The sequence below is a fragment of the Hakea prostrata genome, chromosome 10 (assembly GCF_041222555.1).
Source record: "Hakea prostrata isolate BN-2017 chromosome 10, UWA_Hpros_2, whole genome shotgun sequence".
In the NCBI taxonomy this organism is placed as follows: Eukaryota; Viridiplantae; Streptophyta; class Magnoliopsida; order Proteales; family Proteaceae; genus Hakea; species Hakea prostrata.
In genome coordinates this window covers 23,447,575-23,474,779 of record NC_142609.1, presented here as the reverse complement: position 1 = coordinate 23,474,779, position 27,205 = coordinate 23,447,575, and the positions used below count along the sequence as shown (strand labels likewise).

Sequence of the window (27,205 nt, the reverse complement as noted above, 5' to 3'; positions counted from 1 at the left end):
TTAAGCATCTCCATACAAAAAAGGCCATCAACAATCAGCATGCTAAGTGGGTAGGTTATCTACAGGGATTCACCTTTACCCTACAACATAAGGCAGAGAGGAGAATAAAGTTGCAGATGCCCTTAGTAGGAAAGTATTGTCAATGACAGTGATGACCCCTGTAGCCTCTGGAATTAAACAAATTATTCAAGAATACCCTGGAGATAGAGACTTCAGTGCCATCTACGTGGAGATATCTTAAAGAGGGCAACATCCTCACTATTCGTTCCATGAAGGCTTTTTGTTCCATGGAACACAAATATGCATCCCAAATAGTTCTGTATGACAGCATCTCTTTAGGGAGTCACATAGAGGACTTGGTGGATATTTTGAAATTGCCAAAACTATTGCTTAGGTAGCAGACAGGTACTACTAGCCCCACATATGCAGAGATGTTGCCATGGTCAACAGCAAGTGTCATGTATGCCCACTTGCCAAGGAAGAATTGCAGAATATAAGTCTTTATTCCCTTTGCCCATACCCCATAAGCCCTAGAAAAGATCTCAGCATGGATTTTGTCCTAGGCTTACCCATTGCCCAAGGAAAGTTCTATTCGATATTTGTGGTGGTAGATCGATTCACCAAGATGGCTCACTTCATCCCATGCCAACGGATTTACGATGCCAAACACATAGCCAAGTTGTTATTCAGGGATGTAGTGTGGATCCATGGGCTACCCAACACTATTGTGTCAAATCGAGACGTCAAATTCATGAGTTAATTTTGGAAGACTCTATGGTGATGACCAACACCAAACTATTATTCTCAACAACTTTCCACCCCCAAACGGATGGCCAAACAAAAGTGGTGAACAGGACTCCTAGAGATTGGCTTCAAAGCCTTGTTTGGGATTATGAGAAGACCTAGCCCACAATCCTAGACATTGCAGAGTTTGCCTACAATAGATTAGTCAATTGTACCACAAGAAGGACACCTTTTGAAGCCCTACTAGGTATCCAACTTCAGAGGCCCATTGAACTAACTCCCTTGCCAGCCAAAACCAGGGTAAGCATAGAAGCAAATGAGTTCCTACGGTACATCATTGAAGTACATACAGATGTCAGAAGAAAGACAACCCTTTATACAAAGATCTATAAGACCCAAGGAAACCAACATAGAAGCTTAGTAGAATTCAAACCATGAGATATGGTAATGATTCGCATCCATCCAGAGAGGTATCCAGCAGGAGCAAACACCAAGCTCCACCTAAGGAAGATGGGACCCTTTAAGATATTCATGTACATGGACATCAGTAATATCTTTAATATTGGGCGGACCTATACCTCTACATAGGGCACCATTCCAATGAAGGAGATACTGAGCATATGCTGCGACATCCCCAACCTGCCCCTCCAGAACAAGAAGCTATCAAACAGGTACTAGATGATATGCTCAAGACAACATGGAAGGGACCTACACATCACACATTCCTAGTCATGTGGAAGGGCAAACCCATCAATGAAAGCACATGGATTCATGCAAACAACTTCACCCAAATCTACACGAGAGATATATGGCCTCACCCATTCATCGAGATGAATGTTTCTAAGCCGGGGAGAACTGATGTGAACCCGAAGAGGAGGCCCACCAAAAGCCACAAGGGGGCTTATTACTCCCTGGTCTATGTGCACCCCCTCTATGGGTAATTTTGTCCTTTTAGGGTTTTCCTTTATTTGGCTTTGTCCTGGATTGGGATTCTAAACTGATTTAAGAGTCCCAATTAAAGTGTCTTGTCTTGATAGAGTTAGTAGTTGGATGAGTTTCTTATCTGGGTAGAGTTAGTACCTTACTCCAGTTATCTAGTTGGATAAGGAACCTAAGTTGAAGTCAGTTGGGAGTAGAGTTTGATTTTGTTTTAAAGTTTGAAAAGCTATAAAGCGTTGCACAAAACTTTTCAGCTTGAATGAATAAAGATAATCATGAGTTTATAGCCAAAGAGGTTTGGCAGGGTTCCTTTCAGGGGGACCCTGCAGTTGTCTATTTTACTGCTTTCTGATCTTCTTCATTAGCTCCTGCAAATTCAGCTCTCTGTCCAAGCTTTCAGGCATCGACTACAACAAGGAACAGCATCTACACCCTGCACAAATTCAGACCAGAAGTTTCCAGGTATTTCCAGCCCTCTTTGCCCAATCACAACCCCTCCCTTTCTCCCACTATTTCTGTGAAACACAGAAAACCCACCACCTGACCATCACAGCCAACTTAGGAGTTAGGACCCCTTCCCACCTCATTCAGGCCTGGAAACCCTCCCCCACTGTCCTACAAGTCCCCCGGAATTAATCCCCCACCTCCCCAGCCCCTCAAAGCTCCCTCTCCCCCTCTCTCTTGGGTGCTTTGTTTCTGGGGGGGAAAAAAAGAGAAAAGAAAGAATGAAAAGAAGAAACATGAGAAAAGGATACAAAAGAAAAAAATCAAGAAAGGAGAGAGCTTTGGAAAAATCTCAACCCCTTCCCACAACTTCCTGGATCCCATAGATTCAACAAAATTTCATCCCTTTAGATGTTCCCGTGACCTACCAAAATTACAAAACCTAGATCTGCCCAAAACAGGAAACTTCTGGAATTTCATGCATCCCATCTTCCTTGGTTTACAACACCCAGGTAATGGATTTGGCCCAATCCATAGAAGCAAAGAAATTGGCCTTAGGGAGTTGGCATCGGGCCATTATACCAAAGCCTATGGTGGTAAATACAGGTGGGCCCCAATGTTATTTAACCCTCAATTCAATGGTTGCAAACCCTACAGAACCAAATCGTTGAACCAAACAAAAGCACATCCGAAAATGGTATCAATTCCAAAGTCGTCTCAGACGACAGCCACCTCCAATGGCAGAAACCAATGCTCCAAATGGTTGACTCCCAATAAGATCAAAAAGAAGATGGACAAGGGCCCTTGCTTCTGCTGCAATGCACCCTATTCCTAATCCCATCAGTGTCCATTTAAGCAACTGAGGGTGTTGCTGTTACATGAGGACGAAGATGATAAACAAGTGCCGGAAATAGGAGGGATTGACCATACATTGGTCGAAACATAATCACCAGAAGAAGTGGAACTCTTGCAAAGCTCTTCAGTAGGTATGGACAGTGGACTCCCCTTTGATGCAAAATTGAAGACATATTTAAGAAAGAAGAAACCCATTGGGCCAGGCCCATCAAAGGCCTAAAGCTTCACCCAGATCAGCCCATGACTTTCATGGGCTAGAAGTGTTTTAGTGGGTTAAAGTTAGCCCACATATTTTGATCTCTATGGTCTAGACCTAAACCCAAGTCTAGTTCTTGAAAAGTCAATAAAAGGAGTTGTGCTTTGAAAATAAAAGAACTCATTGTCAAAGGAGTTTTCTTTTGTCAAGAGTTAGGTAGTAGTTGAGTTATTAATAGGTAGGTGATGTTAACTAATGATTGGATGTTACCATTAATGTTTATATCTCTTCAGAATACTATATAAAGAGACTTATGTAAGAGGTGAGACACAACTCGTCAATTGAAATCAAATTGCTTTGTTAGCATTCCTTCCTTATGGAGAATCCTTGTGTTTGATCAAGGTAGGTTGGTGTTTGATCCAATCGATCCATCTTGCGGTATGAAGCCCAGGTGTTATATTGTTATTCTCAATTTCCTCATATTGTCCTTTCAATTTCTTCATCATATCTCTACCCCTGTTTTGAAGATCTATTCAGCCCGTCTTGTTATGCTATTTTCCTTATAATACCACACTAGTTTCAGCCCTCCTTCACATCTGGATTCTATTTCATCTTAAGTCCATCAAATCTGAAATTGATTCCCTGTTAAAGGTCTATTTGGCTACTGTTTCGATCAATCAAATACAGTATTACATTACCCTTGAACGATGAAACTGAGTGGCAACATTGCGGAAGTGTCTACGGTGATTTTGGTGGATATTGAATCTACCCATAACTTCATATCATAGGAGTTGGTAGAAGCCTAGGGCTACGCTGGGAAAGCTTTTCAAGTAATCTTGGGCAACAGTAGAAGTGTGGGAGGGTAGGAATTTGTCAAAATATACTAGTCACCATAGGCGAGATCACTTTTGTATTGAACTTACTTCCCTTCAATCTCGGCAACATGAACAACATTTTGGGGGTAGAGTTGTTGTCAACGCTGGTTGGATATTAATAGAACTGGTGGCTCCAACCTATAAAGTTTTAGTGGGAAGGGAAGCTAATGACATTTTCTAGGGACCTAATCTACTCAGGCTCCAGACTTCCTTAAGAGGGTTATGGAACAAAATGCAAGCTGAGGGCGAAGGGTACTATCTGAAAATGATGGAAGCAGAGGGCGAAGGGTACTGTCTAAAATTGATGGAAGCAGAGGGTGCACCTAGAGAGAACATTGAGAGGGATAATAGGGAAGTGCAAGGACTGCTAGCTGAGTTTGAGAGCTTATTTGCTGAACCAACAGGGCTACCACCTTTGAGAGCTCATCACCACAAGACTTGCTCGGTAGAAGGGAGCCTTGATGTGAAACCCAGTTTTACGATTAAGGTTTCTTTAAAGGTTTCCGTAAAATTAAAAGACTTATGGGAGGTATAAAGATTGTAGGAAAGATCTTCATATGGTCTTTATTGACATGGAAAAAGCTTATAATAGAACCCCTAAAGCATTAATTAGGCAAGTAATACAGAAAAAAATGTTGAAAGTACATATATGAATATAATAGTTAAGGATGTGTATAATGGTTCAATGACAAGTGTAAGTACAGTGGTGGGACAAGGTAGAGAATTTCCAATTACAATTGGGCTACATCAAAGATCAGTTTTAAGACCATATTATTCACACTTATAATGAATGAATTAACCAAAGACATTCAAGACGAGGTCCTTAGTGAATGTTTTTTGTTGATGATATTGTGATGATAGATGAGACACAAGTAGAGACTAATACCAAGTTAAAATCAAGAAAGCAACTTTGGAATCAAAAGGCTTTAAACTAAGTAGAACAAAGATAGAATATCTAGTTTGTAACTTCGGTCATGGTCAGGTAGACGATGAGGTTGTGAAACTTGATAAGAAAGAGATTCCTTAAAGCGATTGTTTAAGGTACATTGGTTCAATCATAAATAAAGAAAAAGCAATATAGAGGATCATGTTTCTCAAAGAATTAAAATAGGGTGGAAAGTGGATGAAGTGGAGAGGTGCATCATGGGTCTTGTGTGATCGACGCATTTCTTTAAAAGTTCAAAGTGAAATTCTATAGGACCATAGTTTAACCAGCTATTATGTATGGCGGAAAATGTTAGGTTGTTAGAAAGCAACATGTATATAAACTCATTGTAGTATAAATGAGAATGCTAAGATGGATGAGTAGCAAAACTAAAAGGTATAAGATACGGAATGATCATATTAGAGCTGGCCTAGGAGTAGTTCTAATAAGTGATAAGCTACGAGTAAGTCATTTAAGGTGGCATGGTGATGAAACCCTACTAATACTTCCCAAAATCAATACAACAATGGAAGAAATAACAAGATAGACTCTGGTTTCTATGGTGCCAGTCACCCCCCACACCTCACGGTGTTCCCTCAGCCTACTACTGCACACAAGACTCTCCAAAATATTCCATTCCTCTCTCTTCCCTCTTTCCCTCTATTTATTATCTCAAATAACCCTAACTAACTCTCATTCCACATGGAATCATCCCTAGGGTAACCCTAACTAATCCTCATTCCACATGGCCTCATCCTTAGGGTCCTAACACTACCGACCCCTCGAAAATCACCTTGTTCCCAAGGTGATGGAATTGTTGAAGTTTAGTCGTATGATGGTGCCGCATAATGATGGGCGAAGCATTTGGTCAGGAATTTTTTTTTCCGCCGTAATGGAGCATTGCATCTCCCCTTCGGTCGTTGCAGCCCCATCGTTGCGGGCTCCCTTTCCATTTTGCAGTCCAAAGGTTGAAGACGATGGATTTTCCTCTTCTTGGCTCGGTCGGACCGCTGGTTTGGTGAATCGTTGGTTTGAACTGAGCCTTGGGTTGAGCCTTGGTCTGTTTCAGTTAATTGGGACCAAATTAAAAATCAGAAGAAGTGGACATTGGGGTAACGAAACGGGTCAGGCCCATGATAGATGTGTTAAATGGGTGGGGTCCAAATACAAACTATGGCTTATGATAAATGGGTGGGACATTGGTTTGATGGGCTGCATTGGGCTTTGGGTCTTGAAAATGAAATGGATTAAGAAATATGGGTTAATAAAATGTGATGGGCTTGGGGTTAAAGAGATAGGTTGGGCCCAAGGTGGGTCATTTAAATGGGTTAGGCCTAAGTGGATTAAGGAATATGGGCTGGCTATTGGGCTAATGGAATAAAATGGGCTGGGGTTTAAAGAAATAGGTTGGGCCCAAGGAGGTTTCTTTGGGGGTCTAGTGGCCCAATCATTGTATTGGGTTTGTTTGGGCCCAATGTGTGAGTCAAAGCATAGCTGAATGTGGCCCAAGAAATACGATTTTTGGACCATTTGGTTTGGATCAAACCCACAAACATGTTTGATGTGAACCGAACCAATTCGAACAACCCTAACTCTCCATCATCTTCTTCTTCCTTTCCTACAAACAAAATTTTTCGTCGCCGTCGCCTGCAACTTTGCATCGATCACCTCTGATCTTCTTCGGTTCTTCGTTTGCTTGCATATCGTTGAACTTGCAACTTGTTTTCTCACATTTGAAACCTCAATCCGGTAAGTTCCGACACCCATAACTATCTTTCTTTTCTTCTCTCTTCTCCCAACCTGGCATGGAACTGCCATAGTCGTCAACCTAACTTTGCCGGTGATTTCACTCGGCATTCTTTCCATCAGTTCTGCTCGGTCATCCCTCGGTTCTCCTTGGTTGCCATCACCGAACTCAATCTACAAGGCTTCTCTGAAACTTACCCAATCCAACTTCTGCCAAGACATTGCGTATACCCAATCCAATGCAACTCCTTCCGAGATGCCGGAGAGCTATGCCCAATCGTTGGTCATCATCGATGTGGTGTTCCCAACAAAACAAGAAGATCAGCAATAGCCAACTCTGCACATCCTCTTTGCCTGAAAACATGGGCAATACCATCGCTTCTTTCCCTGGAATCGAATTGCTCTGATGCCAATTGATGAAACCCTACTAATACTTCCCAAAATCCATACATGAATGGAAGAAATAACAAGATAGACTTTGGTTTCTATGGTGCCAGTCACCCCCCCACCTCACGGTGTTCCCTCAGCCTAAGGCTGCCCACAAGACTCTCCAAAATATTCCATTCCTCTCTCTTCCCTCTTTCCCTCTATTTATTATCTCAAATAACCGTAACTAACCCTCATTCCACATGGAATCATCCCTAGGGTAACCCTAACTAACCCTTATTCCACATGGCCTCATCCCTAGGGTCCTAACACATGGCCATGTTCAATGAAGGCTGCAAATGCCCCTATGATTTAATCCAAATTGAAGGAATTAGAAGAGCTAAACGCAGACCTAGAATAACCTTAAAAGAAGTGGTGAGAAAGGATATGCATAGCGTAAGGATGGGATGGATAAAATTGTTAGATATAGGTTTGATTGTTATGGGTTGTAGATATGGGAAAGAAGATAAGTCTTGGGATCTAAAAGGGTAGGGTTTTGGGTAAGATTTGATTTAACAAAACTAAACAGGATGGAGTGGGAAAGGTTAGGGTTTTAACATATCCTTATGGGATAGTCTTAAGATGCCCAAAATTAATATGGGAAAGCTAAATTACAAAACCTAGATGGGTTGGGTTTAATTGGGAAAAGGGATGGGAAGCCTGCCGATTGGGTATGGGAAGGGTTTAGGAAAAGGGAAAACACTATAAACAATTTGGAATTAGAAGAAAGAGAAGTGGGTTGTTATAAGGAAACCCAAACCTGAAATTTCAAAGCTGAGGCAAGATAAAAAAAACTCAAAGAAAACAGAAAAAGAGGGAGGGATGGGCTGCCACAAAGAGAAGAAGGGGGGATGGAAAGGGGCTGCGGTAGTAAGGGGAGGGGTTGGGGTAGGCAGCAATGGAAGAGAGGGGCTGGGGAGGCGTTCTGGGCTGCTGTACTTGGAGAAGGTGCTGAAGTTGAAGATGGCTGCTGGTGTGTTGAAAAAAGTTGCTGCAAATTGAATCAAGACTTCTTAAATCTGCCATGGCCTCCCAAAGAGAACCACAACCTATTTTCCCACAATCAATATTCAATCTTTATTCAATGCAGACTAAAGTTTACAGCCATAAACTGGCTTATCTATAGCCTAACATTTAAAGAAGGATTTTAACCTAAACTGGGAGACTCTATCCAGACTCAACAAAGACTTAGAAACCAACTAAACTAGGGTTTCCCTTATAACTTAGGATACCAATCAACTAGGAACTCTTCTTGAAATAGAAGACTAACTTATCTATAAGAGTCCTACTTTAAGAAAGACTCCTAAGGACTCAAGAACTCAATTAACAAATCAAACCAAGACTTTAAAAAAAAAAAACAAGACTTTGAAAATTAAGAATAAAATTCTGATATTAAACTCCAACAATAACTAGGCCGAAATTGACCAAAATACCCCTGTTGGAGGGTCTGACCAGCCCTAGGTGTGACAGTTTGGTTCACATTAAGCCATCCACCCAATATCAAACCATACCATTACCCCCATTTTCAGAAAAATGAGGTGGAGCATTTGGTGGGAAAATGTTGGCTGTGGGTTCGGTAAGACTGAGTATAAGCCCTTACTCAAGCCCAGTGTTGCTAGTCAAGAAGAAAGATGGTGGTTGGCAATTTTGAGTGGATTACCGAGCACTCAACCTATTGACGATACCTAACAAATTTCCCATACTAGAAATCGATGAGTTACTAGATGAGTTGGGGGGAGCCAAGGTGTTTAGCAGGTTAGATTTAAAATTAGGATATCATCAGATCAGGGTCGTTGCAGAAGATGTAGAAAGACTGTTTTCTGTATTCACAACGGGCATTAACAATTCTTGGGGATGCTGTTTGGACTCTCTAATGTTCCAGCTACGTCCCAGTCCCTTTTGAATGACGTTTTTCAGGACTATTTGCTCTAATGCACAAATTCATATTAGTGTTTTTTTATGACATTTTGGAGTTCAACAGGTCCTTAGAAGAGCATTTGAGTCCTCTCCGAACTACTTTCATCTTGCTGTCCCGGCATTGTTTGTTACTGAACCAAAAAAAGTCTCTTTCAGGTAACCAAAGTGGAGTATTTGGGTCATGTGATTTCAGGAGATGGGGGTGGCAGCCGACTCGCAAAAGATCAGGTGTATGATTGACTAGCCTCAGCACAAGAATATCAAGGCATTGAGGGGTTTATTGGGGCTCACAGGATGCTATAGGAGGTTTGTGAAGGACTATGGTAAGATTGCAGCCCCACTTACAAGTTTTCTAAAGGACACTTTTCATTGGGATGAAGCAGCCACTAGAGCTACAGGCACACTAAAAACAGCTATAACAACAGTACCAGTCTGCCATGACTGATTTTCCAAGGACTTCATGGTTGAAAGCGATGCATGCGGAGTAGGGTTGGGGGCTGTCTGGATGCAGTAAGGTCATCCGATTGCTTTTTGGAGTCAAGGTCTATCTCCCTGTGCCCAAAACCAAGTCGGTGTATGAGAAGGAACTGATGGCAATTGTCCTTGCAATCCAAAAGTGGCGACTTTACTTGCAAGGAAGGCATTTCAAGGTAAGGACGGAGTGACAAAGCTTAAAATACCTTGTGGATCAGAATATTTTGGCTGAAGATCAACGTAACTGGGTCCTGAAGTTATTGGGTTATAATTATGAGATAGTGTACCGACCAGGCAGCAAGAATAAGGCAGCAGATGCCCCTTTTTGCCAAGGAAAAGGGGGTGTTATTCTTTCCTTCATGTCAGCAGCAGTGTCACAAGAATGCGAAGAGAGCTGTGGTTCAAGCTCTTCTTCACGGTTCTCAAGAGTTCCCTCATTATCAGTTGAAGAATGGGGTACTGTTTTATAAGGACAGATTGGTAATTCTTGAAAATTCCCAGATGATTCCAAAGCTGCTGGATGAATTCCATTCTACTCCTTCTGCTGGTCAGTCAGGGTTCCTACGCACTTAAAAACAGCTTGCCGGGTTTGCTTATTGGTTAGGAATGAAGACAGCAGTCCGTGCATTTGTTCCTGGTTGCAACACATGTTAACAAAAGAAGCACCAATCACTAAAGCCAGCTGGTCTTCTACTCCAGACCGTGTCTGGGAGGATGCAACAATGGACTTTGTGGGAGGATTACCCAAAATGCAGGGAAGCAATTCTACATTGGTTGAAGTAGACAGGCCTTCCAAATTTGCACACTTCATTGTCATAACTCACCCATATTCAGCAAAGGACATAGCGATGGTTTTTCACAAAGAGGTGGTGCGGCTCCACGGGTTCCTTAAATTGATTGTTTCTGACCAAGGTAGGGTGTTCACTAGTAATTTTTGGATGGAGCTTTTCAAAATTGCCAGTACCAATCTTAAGCTCAACAGTGCTTATCATCCACAAACAGATGGGCAAATGGAAGTGGTGAATCGCAGCTTAGATATCTATCTTCAGTGCTTTTGTGCAAGGCAACCCTAGGATTGGACAGCATGGTTAGCTTGGGCAGAATACTGGTGTAACACCACCTACCTTTCAGCCACGAAGATGACACTGATTTAGGTTTTATATGAATTGGAACCTGCAGCACTGTTACATTGGAAAGCAGACCATACCAAGGTTGAGGAGGTTGATATGTTCCTACAAGAACGTTATCACATCTTGGATGAATTCAAGTCCAACTTAAGGGTAACCCAAGATCAGAAGCGCACTTCAGCAAACCAGCACCGGCGGGATGTGACTTATAAAGTAGGCAATGAAGTCTTCCTTAAGCTTCAGCCTTATCACTTCAAACAGCTAGCCAACTGACCTAACAAAAAGTTAAGCCACCACAATTATGGACCTTACCGATTGAAGCTCAAATTGGACTTTGGCATACAAACTCAAACTGCCAGCTGACTCCAGAGTGCATCCCATCTTCCATACCTCTCAGCTTAAGAGGGTCGTTGGCTCCAATATAATTCCTCAACCACTCCCTCCTTGCTTGGCTCAAGATTGGTAGCTGCAGCTTCATCCGGAGGAGCTTCTTGTCATTCGATAATCACAGCTGGAAATTTGGAGGTGCTGATCAAATGGAAGATTTACCACCCCGCAAACACACTTGGAGAACTTTGCTGAATTGCATCGTCAGTTTCCCGAATTTCACCTTGAGGACAAGGGGAAACTGATGGGGAAAAGTGCTGATAAGCCCCTGGGTCCTAGTTGTATACACATACTAAACAGAGGGACCACAGGGGATCATCCCCAAACTGAACATGAACTTGGAGAGGGCTGAGTCAACTAGGCTTACGTATAAAGTTAGAGCTAGGTTTTCAATTGAAATGAGGAATGGAGGGGGAGGAAAGAAGGCAAGGAATCAGTTTGTAAAGAAAGTGAGAGCTTAGCTTTGGGATAGAAAAAAGAAGAGAATAACAGAGGTCAACTGCTGCTGCAATTCAGTGGAGGGCTATCGAAATTGAATCCAACAGGTATATTTCCTAGTTTGAACTCCAACTCTTCTATTAAGTGTGCTGTATCTGTGCTGTGTGTGGCATGCGAGTTAGGCAGGGTCTAAACAAATATTGAATGGTAACTAGAGCATCCTTCCTCCCAATCTGACTCAGCCAAGGCACTCTGATTTTGCCCAAGCTCTCTCTTTGAGTGAAAATTGTCTAATTTTTTATTTCACACTCTTAGACAACTAGGAACTTCATAAATGCAAGGGCTCATAATTTCAAGAATGCATGGATTCACACCCAACAGAGCAGAGAAGCAAAGTGTAGGAAATTGTGATGCTCACTTGCCACTCAGTTTTTTTCAGAACAGGTGACGACTGTAGTGTAAGTTTAACCATCCACAGATGACTAGAAAAGTTGCAGTTAAAAATAAAAGATCTTCATTGTAAAATATACAGCACAGCTATATCCTACAAAAGCAGTATTCATAAATTAAACATCTATAGCTTTTCTTCTATACTGGCTGTAATCACCAATATGGAAATCTGAACTCAATTTATAAAGAAAAAGAAAATTTTTTGTTTGAAGGTTATACCTCTTGTTTCTGTTTCCTTTCACAAGTTAAACAATCTTTGTTTTCACTGCCAATGTTCCTTCTTCCAGTTGTTGCTGACATTAACTCCACCATCATTCCCAACTGAAACAAGGCTCTCCGAAAACATTTCTGTACCAAAAGCATATGGTGGATACATGAGATTAAGTTGGCGACGCTGTTTCTTTACTACATCAACTATGAAAATGCCGATATCAGTTTCACATAATACAGCTTCATCATTCTTCAGAATGCATAAAGGTTTAAAAAATCCTTGGATCCCAGACAATATTGGCTGTGCAACTGAAATTACTTTAGTCCATGACTGTTCATCGCCATAATTCTTCATGATCCAAATGTCAAAATTCTCATTAGCCTTGCAATGATACAGAGAAAGAAAACCATTCAATTCCACCAGTCCCATGGGGTGATCAGTATCATCTTCGCTGAAACTTTTAGGCAGAGACAACTCCCTGAACATCTCATCCCCAAAATCAAACGAAATGGGTACCTTTGAGGAATTTGGCATCCAATAGGAACCTGGTATCCTAGTTGTCATCCAATGAAGAGCTCCATTGACCAGTGCATGATGATATGGGTAATTAATCTTGTGTGAGGTGCCCTCAATTAATCTCCAATAAGGTTTACTACCAAGAGTATACACAAAGACAGAAGAATGAACAGGTATGTCCATACCTATCATATGGTATAAAATCATCACCACTTTGTATTCATCAGTTCTAGGACTGTAACCGAACCCAAAAACAGTTAAGATGGTAGAAGAAGATGACGAACTCCTCGGAAGGATTTTTGGGTAAGCCAGCTTCTTGTTTTCCTTAGTAGCTGGGTTCACCAAAAACAAGCTATCAAAAGTAGATAAACAGAGTAATCCATTACAAGAACCTATAATCTTCAAGAACATGTCACAGAACCCATCATTAAACGGTAAATCAACTGATCTCTGCATAAGAGTCTTCTGAAATCTTCCAGTTTTGATGTAATGCTTTTCAAATGACCCAACATCAGCAGAGTAGACGATACCACCATGAGGAAACACGAGTTTAGGGACTTCTTTGATTTGGGTTGATCGTTTGAAATGCATCCTAATGAAATGTGGTTCGGCAACCAGTTTGCACCAAGGCTTGCATACACACTTGAATCGCATCAGAGACTTGACGGGTAACCTTGAAAGGATATTCTCTTCGACTTCGCTTGGTAAAATGGACCAGTCTATCTTCCTATTCCGCTTATTCGCTCTCTCTTTCTTCAATATTCTTCGCTTATCCATTTTTCTCAGTCGTTAACTTTCTTCAATTGCAGAAACAGGAGAAAGCCCAGAAGACGGAAGAGAGCAGGAGAAAGGAGAAACCCAGATGAGATGAGAAGGATATCCAAACCCCAATGCGCAGGTCTCTGTAGGTTTGAACGAGAAGCGCGAATTGGAAAGTTGGACATTGAAGAAATGCCTTAATTTCTCCGCTATGTAACCGTCACCTCACTGCTTGAGAAATGTCTCAATTCGCAGTTTCTCCGCGGTCTTCTTTTAATTCACGACGATTACCGCAACCGTTTCGCGCTATTTCATGTGATATATGACGTACAGGGGTACTGTAAGTCTATAACTACTGTTTCACGTGATATATGCGTATCGGGTACGATTTAACCGATACAGATGGCATGCGACATGGATGAAACGCACCGGTTTTGCAGTTTTTGGAGTCCGGAGTCCGGACCACCTCTGTTCTACCCGGCGCTTCTTTCGCCGCAAAATAGGGGCGGGCTCCGCGTGGGACCCACTGGTGGTTTGATTCTTGATATGCAAATTATCCGATTTTGTGGTGAAAAAGCAAAGTGATAAATTACACAAAAAAAAAAAAAAAAAAAAAAAAAAGCAAAGTGATTTGCACTCATCATTTGTGCGATTGTGCCTGTACCGATGAAGAGAAAGTATACGGGTTAAAACAGTAAGATGGTTTTTCCAACAATGTTGTATCTAGACTTGTAAACGAATGGGATTCGGGTTGGATACATCAGAATTCGAATCTGAATCCGATTAGCAAAATTGCTATTCAAATTCGAATCCGAATCCAAATTGGGTAGAAATTTAAAGGCATTCAAATTCGAATCCAATAATAATCCTAGTAAAGATAAGCGCAAAGGCAGGGGATAGGCATTCAAATCACTATCTTCAAATAGCGTATAATTGAGAAAGAGTGGCTCGTGCATCTTCCCCAAGCCATCACTCAGCCCTCACCAGCCAAGGGCCCCCCGCACTACCAGAGTCAAGCTCAATCCGATAAATTATCCGACTATTGATCGGTGATTGTTATTTTTTTTATTTTTTTTCGGACTTCCAATTTCCAATTACCGAATACCGGTTTCCAAATCCGATTATTGGGCCCAGTTTTTAGAGAAAGGTGTTTAATATTTTACTTTCAACTGGATAATTTCTAATTTTCAATTTCCAATTATCTGGTTACTGATTACAGGTATTCGAATCCAATTATCATTCCTTTTCAGAAGAAAAAAATGTTAAATATTAACTCTATCCGAGATCCAATAAGCAATTATCCAAATCCGAATCCATTTGCTTAACGGACGGAAAATTTCGGATATGAACAACCTTAAGGGCCTGTTTGGTTACATGAGTCTGAAGATTTCAAATATCTAGAGATTTCAAATATCTAGAGATTTCAAATCTATGGAGTCATAATTTATAAAATTAACTGTTGGGTTAATCGAATATGTGGAATGATATTTGTGGATTCATCTGTGATTTTTATGAATGTACAAATGTTTAACGTTTTTATAGTAAGGCTGAAATCTCTGGATTTCACCCCATACCCATAAATCTACAGATTCACGTTTTTAGTGTAAAAAGATAAATCTCTAGATTTCATGAATCTAGAGATTTTCCCAATCAAACATGTATAAATCTTGCATTCATAAATCTAGAGATTTCAAATCTCTAGATTTATGTAACTAAACAGGCCCTAAAAGAATACAAATGTGAATTCAGATGCGGTATGCATTTACAGGTTAAAGTGTATCTATTCCAATCGGCTCTTTAATAATGTGTTTTCTTTCTCTCTTTTTTGGGGTTTTATTTATTTATTTTTTTTTTAAGGGTTGGGGGTTTACAAAACTCATTTGTCCAAGAGGGGACAAAGAGATTGGTGAGGGGATAGCCTCCTTGAGAGTAGCCTCTCAGCCATAAACTAGATATCTGAGACTACATTTGCTAGTCAAATTGGGGATGGGGATCGGCTAATAACTTTACACATTGTACCCTACCTTACCCAGGAGTCATGATGTCCTTAGCCGAGGCCCCGGCGCCCGAAGATGGCCACTCCACTGAGTGGTTGGTGGAGCTATGTTCCCCAACCCCCCTTGCCCGCTTTGAATAAGATTGTTGTTTACCAAAAAAAAACATTGGCAACGGCTAAACAATCAGACTCGACTTCAATATAGTCAAGGCCATTCCCAACGCCTCCAAAAGCCCATGTCTGATACTCATTGCCTCACACAAGTCCACATTGATGAAGTGACTCCTAATAAACTTAGCCGTTACAGACTCACCCTTGCCATTATAAAACTCAGTCCACAAATAATCCAATACGGTGCACTAAAATTTGGCCTTGATGATCTGAACCTATGCTGGCCAATCTTGAGCCGTAAGCTAGCTTTTCCAACCCTAAGGCTGAGTTTATTTGCTGGAATAAAGGTAGGAAGGGAAAAAATGATGGAAAAATTCTTGAAAAAAACAAAATTTTCCTATTGACAAATGCAAATCTTGGGTCAGGTTGGGCTGGGTTAGAGTTGAGGGACCCACCCGATCTTGATTTTAACTCCTCAATGACTACATCTTAGAGTGATTTTCGTTTTAGCCCTCTAGTTTTTTTTTTTTTTTTTTTTTTGTACAAAGGGGCTTTATTAAGCTGGGGGATGGGGATATTAATGTGCCTCAGCGAGAGTGAAGAGGTGTTGGTTTCAACCACTAGAACAGCTCTGCGTTGGCATTTTAACCATCTAGTTGTTCGAGGAATTGTTGGATTTTGTTTTAAAAATAGATAATATAATATAATATACTATTTAAATAAGTTTCAAAATCATTAAAACTCTATTTCCCTAGTTTTGTTTTAGGACTCTTGTTTCTATAGGACTCTTTCTGGATGTATATTAGGTGATTTAGATTACCATATGTGTTTAGTCTTACATCGGATGGAGCTAATGATTATATGATTATATAATCATATATAGCTCCTAAGTGGGGTGTATGCTGGTAGAGAGCTATGTGTGGATCACGCGCATGCAACGAGCTGGACCAAGTTGGGCGTGGTTGCGGTAGTGGTCCATAGACCCTTATTTAACCAAGCCATGAGGCACTGTAATATTATATAAATAATATTAAGTTGTTTATGATGGGACTTGGGACGTGGGTCGTGGGTCATGGATCTAGAAAATCCAGTTTTGGGTTTTGCAGAGGTGACTGATCATACAGTCACAATTCTCTGCAGGTGACCTTACGTACATATGTAGCCCTCTGAAAGTGTTCATACGAGTCAGTAAATAGAGGTTAAGCTCTGAACAAGAATCCATTCCGTTTTGGTGAAAAACAAAAATTTGGGACGTGGGTCGTGGGTCGTGGGTCATGGATCTAGAAAACCCAATTTTGGGTTTTGCAGTAGGGAGGTGACTGATCATACAGTCACAACTCTCTGCAGGTGACCTTACGTACATATGCAGCCCTCTAAAGGTGTTCATACGAGTCAGTGAATAGAGGTTAAGCTCTGAACAAGAATCCATTCCGTTTTTGTGAAAAACAGAAATTTGGGACGTGGGTCGTGGGTCGTGGGTCGTGGGTCATGGATCTAGAAAACCCAGTCTTGGGTTTTGAAGTAGGGAAGTGACTGATCAAACAGTCACAATTCTCTACAGGTGACCTTACGTACATATGCAGCCCTCTGAAGGTGTTCATACGAGTCAGTAAATAGATGTTAAGCTCTGAACAAGAATCCATTCCGTTTTTGGTGAAAAATAGAAATTCAAAAAATCTAGTGTTAGAAAATTCCATTTTTGTTTTCTTCATTCTGTGTTGTTTATTAGATTTGGATCTCCTTTGCAAGTAGACTCTGTTGGAGTGCTGCCTTCGGATCTAGGAGTTGTTGTATCTTGGAGGTAAGAACGTCAAGGTCAAACCCAGCAACATAAAGGAGGCGTTCAAATACCTTAAGGAAAAGTACGGTTTATACACCTCAACTCACTCTGTGAAAGTTCGTGCTAGTTTTCCTTTTGCTCATTCTACTACATTCAAGTAAGTGATTCTGACATAAAGAATACATTATATATTTGTTTCTCCTTAATTCTGTAATTAGTCCTGTTTGTACTGTGCCTCTGGTCTTCTAGTTCTAACAGGAATTCTCTCCATTCACCAATTCAGGCTTCATTTTTATTTATTTTTCTAACGCATAAAAATCAAGGCTAGACTGGTTAACTGAAGTTCTATTAGGACCAATACTAATCAAGGTTAAACAAATCAATTGCGAACGGCCATGGAGTGAATTGAAATCGACTGGTTCAGGCCTAAATTGAAATGTTTCTACCCTGAGTCAGGGCTAGGATGGACATAGGCTTAATCAAAGGTTACCAAGATTCGATTAGGATTTGGAATGGGAATCCCAATCCAAGCCTAACCCCTATTTCGACCCTAATTTCATTATCACAATTTGATTCTATAATTTCAATATTTTATCAGAAATTTTTTTTAATCTCTCACTTGTAATTATTCTTAATTGACCTTTACTTCTCTCTCAAAAGATTCACCTCTTATTCTCAAAAAAAGTATACTTTTACTTCTTTTTGCCCCTGGATATTTTAAAATTACCAAATTATTCGTTGATTTTATCTCTTTAATCAATATTATTAATAGTTGTTTTTAATTTGCCCACTTAAGTTGGGTCCCAAATCTTATTTGCCCACTAACTTGGAATATTACAAAAAAATTCAATCTTAGTTGTTATTTTTTTAAAAATCAATTTTGACTTTAAAATTATCATTTTGTTTTTTTATTTCACAAAACTTCATTTAATTTTTCCATTTACTAAAAACTCCCTGTGGGCATGAATTCACTCTTTGTTAAATTCACGGAAGAGTATATGAACAATACCTTGCCACAGGAAGCTTTGATCTTCGACAACAATTTGCCAATCTTCTCCTGCCCTACAAACCTAATAATCTCCAGCTTCTCTTCGCTAACCAAACTTGCTGGGAGTTTTCCAACTGAATTTCATGAAATTGAAGAAGAAGAAGAACGGAAAAAATAACCATCCATTTCAGTTGAGAAAAGGTTTTGAGATTTAAACTCAAATTCTTATTAGGTGATGAGACTTACATGGTGTATTAACAAACTCTCTGGAAGTTCTATCGACAAGAACAATGACAAAACTAATGGATTGTCCAGACTAGTTTCTAATTGCCCATCGTAATGTTCCCAATCCTTCGTTTGAATCTTTACCCACGATGATACAGACCTTTTTCAACTTGATCATGAAACTAGCAAGAACAACTGTTTGGTGAGACTACCAGAAAGATTCATGCCGAAAAACAACCCAAACCCAAATGGAGAAATCCAAGAGAATCATCAAAGAAAACAAATTGAAGAAGAACTAATGCTTGAATGGGGCAAATCTCATGGTTTCACGGTTTAGGGATTTTTTTTGAGAGAGAGAGAGAGAGTTTAATGGAGAGGGGAATCCATGACCATAAGGAGTTTTTTTTGTAAATTTTAAAAATTAACTTAGGTTTGATGATAATTTCCAAGGGGCCAAAAGGTGAACAAATTTGGGAAGCAATACCATCGAAAGGTTGTTAGCTGGTAATGGTCGGCACCTCTTGATAAAGAGGTCAATGGTTGGTCTCTCCTTTGTGGTATATGTTATAGTTTCAACTCTCTAATATAAAACTACCAATTTTAGAAGAAGAAGAAAAAAAGTTAAGAAGAAGAATTAGGAAGCAATTAGCCTTCAGAATTGAGGCTCAAAAAATGTTGGGCTTGGAAACAAACTACCATCCAAGTTTGAGAAAGATTTTATTATGGACCAAGCCCATTCAAAGCCCAACCCACCCTCCCAGGTCCCCACACACCCTCAAACAGCTTCCACTTTCAAAGGAGTCGTGCACTTATCTTAGCAATAATATTACTTTTTTTTTTTTTTGGTAATCATCTTAGCAATAATATTACAATAGGGATAATTACTATTATTTTGTTGTATTATAGTTTAATTTTTTTTTGGTACAAAGGAGCTTTATTAAGTGGGGGATGGGGATATTAATATGCCTCAGCAGGGTCCAACCACTAATCAAATCTTGCTTTTTATGAAATTATTATTATTCCTCTCAATTTTAATTGTGTTAAAACTTAAAAGGTTGTTAAAGTTGGAAGATCAATGTCTATTTTGCCTTTTGTTGGAATTAAGAATTCAAAAGACATATTATCTTTATTCACATAAACTGTATAGAATGCCTTTGCCATTTAGGATTTCAAAGAATAAGGTAATAACAAGCCCCACTTCAGGTTATTTTAGGATTTCTCAAAAATACAAAGATCCTGCTAGGTCATCAATTAACAATGAAGCTTAATTTAGAGCCAAAATAAATAAATAAAAAGGCAATGAAGGGTAATGAAAGTAATTTCAATCAAAATCTAAGATTAGACATGTAATTTTAAAAAGCATATAAGATAAAGATAGTGAGGGTGCCCTAATTATCACTTATAATATTTTTCTTAAGAATTATAATATTATATTAAAGTAACGTTTTTCTTGCTAACCCTATTCAAGCAATATTCTAACTCTTCCTTCCCCATCCCTCGTGCTACTCGCGCTTTTTATGGTTGGCACGCGTGTGACCTTCCAAGTTCTGAAATCCCATGTGATTGTGGTAGGCGATACCCAATTTTGAATATCTAATTTTAACGAACACGTGAATCGAATGGGTTGATGCCTTTTCCAATAAACACGTGCTCCTATATATTTGCGGTTTCAGATTCCCTTCCAATATAAAACCACACCATACATAAACGAGTTGAGAAACCAACCCAGAAGCAAGAAACAGTGGAAGTTCTCGCTCACTGAACTCTGTTTCTGCAACTCTGTTTCTACATTCCAACGCTGAGGAAGAATCAATAATGGCTGGCCTGCAATACAACTTCTTCCCCACTGACTTGCTTAATCCCTCTCAATTGGGTTATGCTTTGAAGGGAGACATGAGAAACCTTCAACCTGCACTTCACCAATCTGATTCTACAACTTCAGAGGAAGCTGAAACATTGAAATTCAAAGCTGCTTCGCTAAGAATACAGCAAGTTGACACCAAAGCTCAACAACCCCTTGTTGCTGCTGTTAGTCTTAAAGCCAAGCAAATCAGAGATGGGTTCATTCGTTAAGAGGAATCACAACTCCGTTCTTCTTGATCGTTTCTGGAATTCTTTGGATCTGAAATTAGTAGTTCATCTAGTCCGGAAGCTTGTCATTAAACAGCATAGCTAGTGGTTTAGATCTTTCTTTTTTGGTAAACCAATTTTTAATCTATTGGATTCTTCCATTATCTTTCTTTCTGGCCTAATTTGTTGACGCGTAATTTGTTGACACTTAATTTGATCTATGTTAATTGACTAGACCGTGTTGATCTCATGGATTCTGAATTAGAAGCTTCCAGAATTTATGGACTGGATCATATTCACGTGCGCAATATTTCCAATAGGGAAAATTCTCAGAACGTGGTATCTGTAGGAGTTCGATCAGTCTATCACGCTAATAAAAGGTGAGAAAAGTCAAGGGATTTATTCCTTCTACAAGGTTATAATAATATTTAATTCTTTGAAAACAAATTTCTCTTATAGCAAATTATGTGAAAAAATATTATCCACTGCGCACTGCACTTATATGTAGGGGTGTAAATGGATAATCGAAATCCGCTCCCGAATTCGCATCCGCATCCGCATCCGTTAGAGGTATCCGAACCGCCGATTACAAAAAAAAAAAAAAAAAAAAAAACAAGAAAAAATAAACCAAACACAAAAAAAAAGAAAAGAAAATTTATCAAGAAAATAATCGAAAAGGCCGCAAATAAAACAAGTAGCTGAATTTACCCAAAAAAAAAAAAAAAAAAGTAGCTGAAAATAATTTTAAATTTTAAATAATATTGAATTTTTCTTTTAATTCAAAATACCCTTGATCATAGCCTTCTGTTTGGGATAAAAGTGTACATAGCGGATTTTCTTTTTCCAAATTATGTATAAACTTGGGTGGTGATAGTCAAGGCTCCCCTCTTCTTGGCGCAGGGTTTTTTGCGCCAATAGTTCCCATCCTCCATTGCTCTGGTGAAACACTCTATGGCCATATGGACTGCCTTGTCTTTTGCTCCAAGCATTTGATCACCGCCTATGCTTGTGAGGTGTGCCCCTTCCCCCCTCCCTTCCCCTGTTTTTCACCTATTCCAGGATGTATTCTCTTCATTATTACTTTAGTTATTTCTTCAACGATGAGAGATGTTTAATCAGCATTCGGCTTTTGTAATATGGAGTAGCTTTAGTTTATTTTCTCACTCCTCCGTTAAATTAATTTTATTTTCTTCTTGTTTTTGGTATGCTATTAGGTCTCCAGTAAGATGGTTGCACATACACAGGCATTGACTGAGCTTGCAACTTCAGACATCATCCTCGCAATCCTAAAACATCCCATGAATCAGTAAGCAGATCGATTTGTTGTTGTAGTTGTGGGCAATATTTTCACCGCAAAAAGAATCATAGGGCCTGATCTTTGGCTCTAGCGTGGAACATCCCCTGCGATCTAGAGGTTCATCAAATTAACAACACCTAGTTCTTGAATGCAAAAATGTCTGAAATTTTTGAGAGGTTGAGAGTGACTACAATGTGTGTCCTTAATGTACAAGGTAGATGCTCATAAATGGGACTCCTGTTTTTTGTTCTTCGGACTCCTGTTTCTGCCTTCTCCATCTCCCTCTCTTCGATTCTCGGTCTCGTGTTATTTTTCTCACTGGTTTTCATACAATACCTCCCTTCTCATCTACCTTCTCATCTTTCTCAGGTTTTTTGGTTTTCATTTTATCCTTTTCTGGTTTTATCCATCGCCCATATTTCCCATTCTCTTTCTCATTTTCTCGGTATTCGTTTTCCGGTTTTTTCTGGTTTTTATCCATCGCCCCTGCTCTCTCCATTTCTTAGCAGATTTCTCTTCACTCCTCTATTTCAAAGCTTCGGGAAAAAAAGGAAACACAACAGACAGGATGGTTGATGCAAGTTTTGGGCGAGTTTTCTACGGTTTTGGAGCTTGTTTTGCTATTTTCTGTTCGTTTTCTATTGCTGGTGGTATACTGGGCTGCGGCTTCAAGATGGGAGTTCAGAAATGGGTGCTTTTTGCCTCAACAAATGAGTTGGCGCCTTTGTGGCGTGTTCTGTCTTCAAGTTTGTGGCGTGTAAGCCCTTGGGGCGTGTGTTTTGCCCGCCCTTGTGGCGTGTTTTGTCTTTGCCTATGAGGCGTGTGGTATGTAAACCCTTGGGGTGTATGGTTTGTCAGCCCTTGTGGCGTGCTCGGTTTTCGCCTTTGAGGCGTGTGGTATCTAAGCCCTTGTGGCGTGGTTATGTCTGCATCGGTGTCCGCCTTTGTGGTGTGTCTCCGCAAGCGATGATGGTGGTTATGTTTATCATACCCATTATGTTTTTCTGGCTCTGTGGTTGTCACAACCAGTATTCTGAGGGTTTATTGGGCTCGGCCCATCCCTTAGTCTTTGTTTTTTCCTTTTGTTCGGTGTTTGTGTCTGTGTTATATTTCAATTATGAATGAAATGTTTGAACTTTTGACAAAAAAAAAGAAGAAGATGATTTGGGCTTATATAATAGCCTTCAATGGATGTTTTTAGAAGTCATATTTTGACCGAAACAATGCGTAGTTTGGTGAAATAGTGCACCTTTTGAAAAAACTAGCCACTGGAAAAATAGTTGTTGGGCTGCAACTACTCAAATGGATCACGAAAGCTTATTGAAGCTAGCACTCCGAAACACGGGAACAATAGGGCGGATAAGCAACGGTGCACTGCTTCATTGGCCCAAACATGTTAGCCCATTTGGCCTATTGGATGCATCCCATTACACAAGGTGCACTGTTTGCAAATTGTGAGCCATTTGGAACAATATGTGGGTTTGAAGGGGGCTTTTTGTCCTTCTAGCCGACCCTAAGTCCACACATAACTCTCAACATGTGTTAGGTCATTTTAATACACATAATTCCATTAGTTAAATGCAATAACAAGTATGAATGTGCATGAAGTGTGTCCTAGGCCCTAAATATAAGAAGTCCATCATCTTGAGCTTGCTTTGATCTTCATTCTCGCACTTGAGTCTTCTTGTATTCCATGTTGAATTTGACTTAGGCTCCATGTCCATTTTGATTTTGTTCTTTACCTGGACATAGATATACCCTCTTGAGTTGGGCTTATCTCATTGTACTTGAGCTTGGTCTAAAGCGTACACAACTCAAAGCATATTAGTACCTTGCATTTGTTATCATCAGACCAATAGAGGTTGAGGAGGCATTGATGTGGCAACGCTAACATGGCATTTCCTCAATAGAGGTGAACTTTGGATCTAATGAATAAAGAAAAATTTTACAGCTAATCCCGATATTGTCATTGTCACACCCCACTTAGCAAGTACTAGACTCCCTCGAATACCTGTGGATGTGATCCACGGTCACAAGGATCCAAGACTACGTTCAATCCAAAATCAATCACACAACAACATAATCAAAGAGCAAAAAATAGAAGTGGAAATATTAATTACAATAATCCAAGTTTTAGTTAGCGGAAATCTAAAGTTTAGAGTAACAAAACCAAAAGGAATAGAGTTTAAAGTGTGTTTAGGCTAATTGTTTAATTCTTTGAGGTAAATAAATAAAATTGCAATCAAAGCCACAACATTTTTGTAGATAGTCACATGGTGTTCAAAAGGGTTGAACTCCATAAGAGCGTTCCATACATGGACATGAGTCGCCAAGGGTCTCCATGTCCTCAACAACCTGGTACATCGTGCAGTTCCACCGATGTCGAATACTCCGAAATAACGACTTTCACAAGGGATGAGTTCCAACAAACTTTGTGAGATCAACAACATCATATAAACAACATTTAACATAAGTATGAAGTTGTGAAGTGCATATGTATGTAAAGGTGTAACGTGAATGCAAGTATGCTCCTATGAGTCTGGCCATGCTAGTCTCTATTCACATTAAGCTACAACACCATCCTCCTTTGGGAAAACTCAAAGAAACCCCAACGGCTGTGACTGAACTGAGCATCATAGCCAAGGTATAGAGATAACAGTCCAATTAACAATCATGGCTGGAGATTAGAGCCACACTCTTTCACCACGACTGTTGGTGTCACAACCCACCTAACGATATTAGATCCACTGTCACATCCTCCCAGCCGGTACCCTAACTGGCATACCCGAGAGTGTGATCCACAACCCCAAAGATCAGGTATCGAGTAATCAACCTCCCACATAAACAATAACATAATCATGAACAATAATAATCGATGTGCATCAGATAAACCAAAGATCCAAATAAGGAAATAATACACCATGTATATGATCAGAGTATGAAAGATAATCAGAATGTCTAAATCAATGAGTAAAGTGAGGCGGAATCCCACTCTACAACCAGCGGAATAGTAGTTCTAAAAGAAAAGGAACAAGACAAAATCTAATCCCAATAGCAGGTACAATAGGTAACTAAATTGTTCTCAATCTTATAGACAACGTCTCTATAAGTATAAATCTCAAAAATGGCACAAGGGCGCTTCCACTCTATGGTCGGACTAAGCATCATACGGAGCATAACCACCTGCGGAATCTTCAGTGTAATTGTCGTAACCGCAATCACCTTCCTGGAGATATGCCTCTTTTCCTTGCGCTTCTTCATACGAGCAGTCATGATACTCAGAACCTGTAGAGTAATCTAACAAAACATTGTACAAAAGGAATGAGTTTCAAAGAAACTCAGTAAGGCAGTTAAACCGTAATAACATAAATGGTAGGATTTCAAACCAACATAAATGCAATATGGTATGAAACAAAAAATGAATGTATGAATCTAACTCTATGTATGCTGGTCTTTATTGGCAGACATGCTTTAAGTCATAGCACCATACTTCTTTGGGAAGGTCTCATCACACAACGCCTTTTGGTAGTGGGTCCGGCATCCCTCGGGACATTCCATGGCTGGGGGTTAGGTCACCGCTCTCTCACATCACCATTGGTCTAAGTACTGGCGCATGTCAGGGTCATGTCAGGGTCAAGCCTAGCCAAATGCAAGTCTCCTACTCAGTTACATCAAGTCAGATCCAGATACGTCCATTCCTCGCCCCTGACGATCCTTTCCGGTATCCTTCACACTAGAGTCCTCATAGTCCATGACTACAGACTCATCAACCCTATAGGTCATCCACATATGGTAAACGGGAAGCTCTCACGTCCCCTCACGGGTTGGTTACCGGTCTTGAGCGCCCGTGAGCCCAAGTCTATCCATATGCAATCCTACCTATAAATGGCCCCCACAATGTGATTCCTGTCCTCTCACGGGTTGGTTACCGGTCTTGAGCGCCCATGAATCCGCATTGCTACCACGGGTCGTTCGGTCTCAATACCCCTCCGATTAGGGTCTGACATAACGGGACATCCTAGCCAAACACTACTAGACAGTCCTAAATATGTCATCCAACAGTTTAGGAAGGTGTCCAAAGGGCATCTCCGGAAACATCCCATAATATTCTCGTAGTAGTCCAAGGACAGAAGTGTCAAAAGAACACCTCCCCTTTCCAAACCATACTTAAGCATACACAAGCATCAATTCATAACCTCACATATATGGTAACTTCATATATGAAAAGAAATCAACAATAACATTCAACTTGTATAAAACTGGTAAGTAAATCATACATCAGTCTATTTAGTATAAACAAGTAATGCTACTGATATCAAGACAGTACAACAATAGTATAACAATGTAAGAATCTAATTAAGGAAATAAACTAACAAGATTCAAATATAGAAACTAAGATGTACAATTTATATTGTTAAGGAAGTAACCATCCTTACCTTTTATAACTTGCAAAGGAATCTTAAGAATTCAAGTACGACCTTGACAAACTTGAGAAGAAAATCCTAGACAAGTATATACAACATATTAGGAAAGATCCCTAAGAGAAAAGATATCAAAACATCCAAAACAGACCAAATCTGGAGTTACTGTACTCATTGGTCGATTGGATTGGTCTACTGTCTCAGTCGACCAATCGATCGACCAACGAGAGACGATGGCCTACAAAATCAGAGTTTTAAGAATAAAGAACCGAATTTGGTGGTTCAAAAGGGTACTAAACAAGGGGTAAACTACATTGGTAGTATCCTAACATAAAGAGGACTTCAAAACACTAATCGAATCAAGTTTTAGAGTTACCAATTAGGAAATAAAAGTTACCATAATTAGATTAATCATGGTTCTTGAAGAATTAAAAATACAAATCATAGACAAGAACAATAGGAGGATGAATCATTGATTTTGATAAAGATATCATAGAAGGTATACATAGATCTTCAAGAAATAGATCTAAGAACATGAATCTAAATAAGGAAACAAAACTTACCATAGATGTATCAGTCATGATACTTGAAGAAAGCATGGTATGATAGAGGAGAAACAACTAGAGATTGATAGATCATGGATCATGTAAGGAAAACACAGCGATTGTCCACTAATATGATCAGTAAAATAGATTTAAGAAGATCAGAATTTAAATCAAAGACAAACGAAGACAAGATCATGGTTTAGATCATGATTCCTTCAAAAGCTTGCAATGATCATGATTACGGACATTGCTTTAGCCATTAATCCTTAGGAAGATCATGAGAGATAAGTTCAAAGATGTTTGCAACAGAATGCAGCATCTCCTCTACTGTCTCAACTCAAAA

General features: G+C 39.8%; 1 protein-coding gene across 5 annotated transcripts in view; it reads right to left on the bottom strand.

The window, feature by feature from the left end:
- LOC149002316 (F-box/kelch-repeat protein At3g23880-like) overlaps positions 1–13,729 on the bottom strand; it is a 46,635-nt gene extending 32,906 nt beyond the window's left edge. For all 5 annotated transcript variants that reach the window (XR_016170212.1, XR_016170211.1, XR_016170210.1 and 2 more), the window contains exon 1: positions 12,163–13,729. Coding sequence is in view for 1 of the 5 variants with exons in the window: in XM_089136918.1 (XP_088993044.1) it covers positions 12,206–13,447 (1,242 nt within the window). In the remaining 4 variants the exon portion in view is untranslated. The remainder of the gene's footprint in view (positions 1–12,162) is intronic.
- Positions 13,730–27,205: the final 13,476 nt, after the last annotated feature.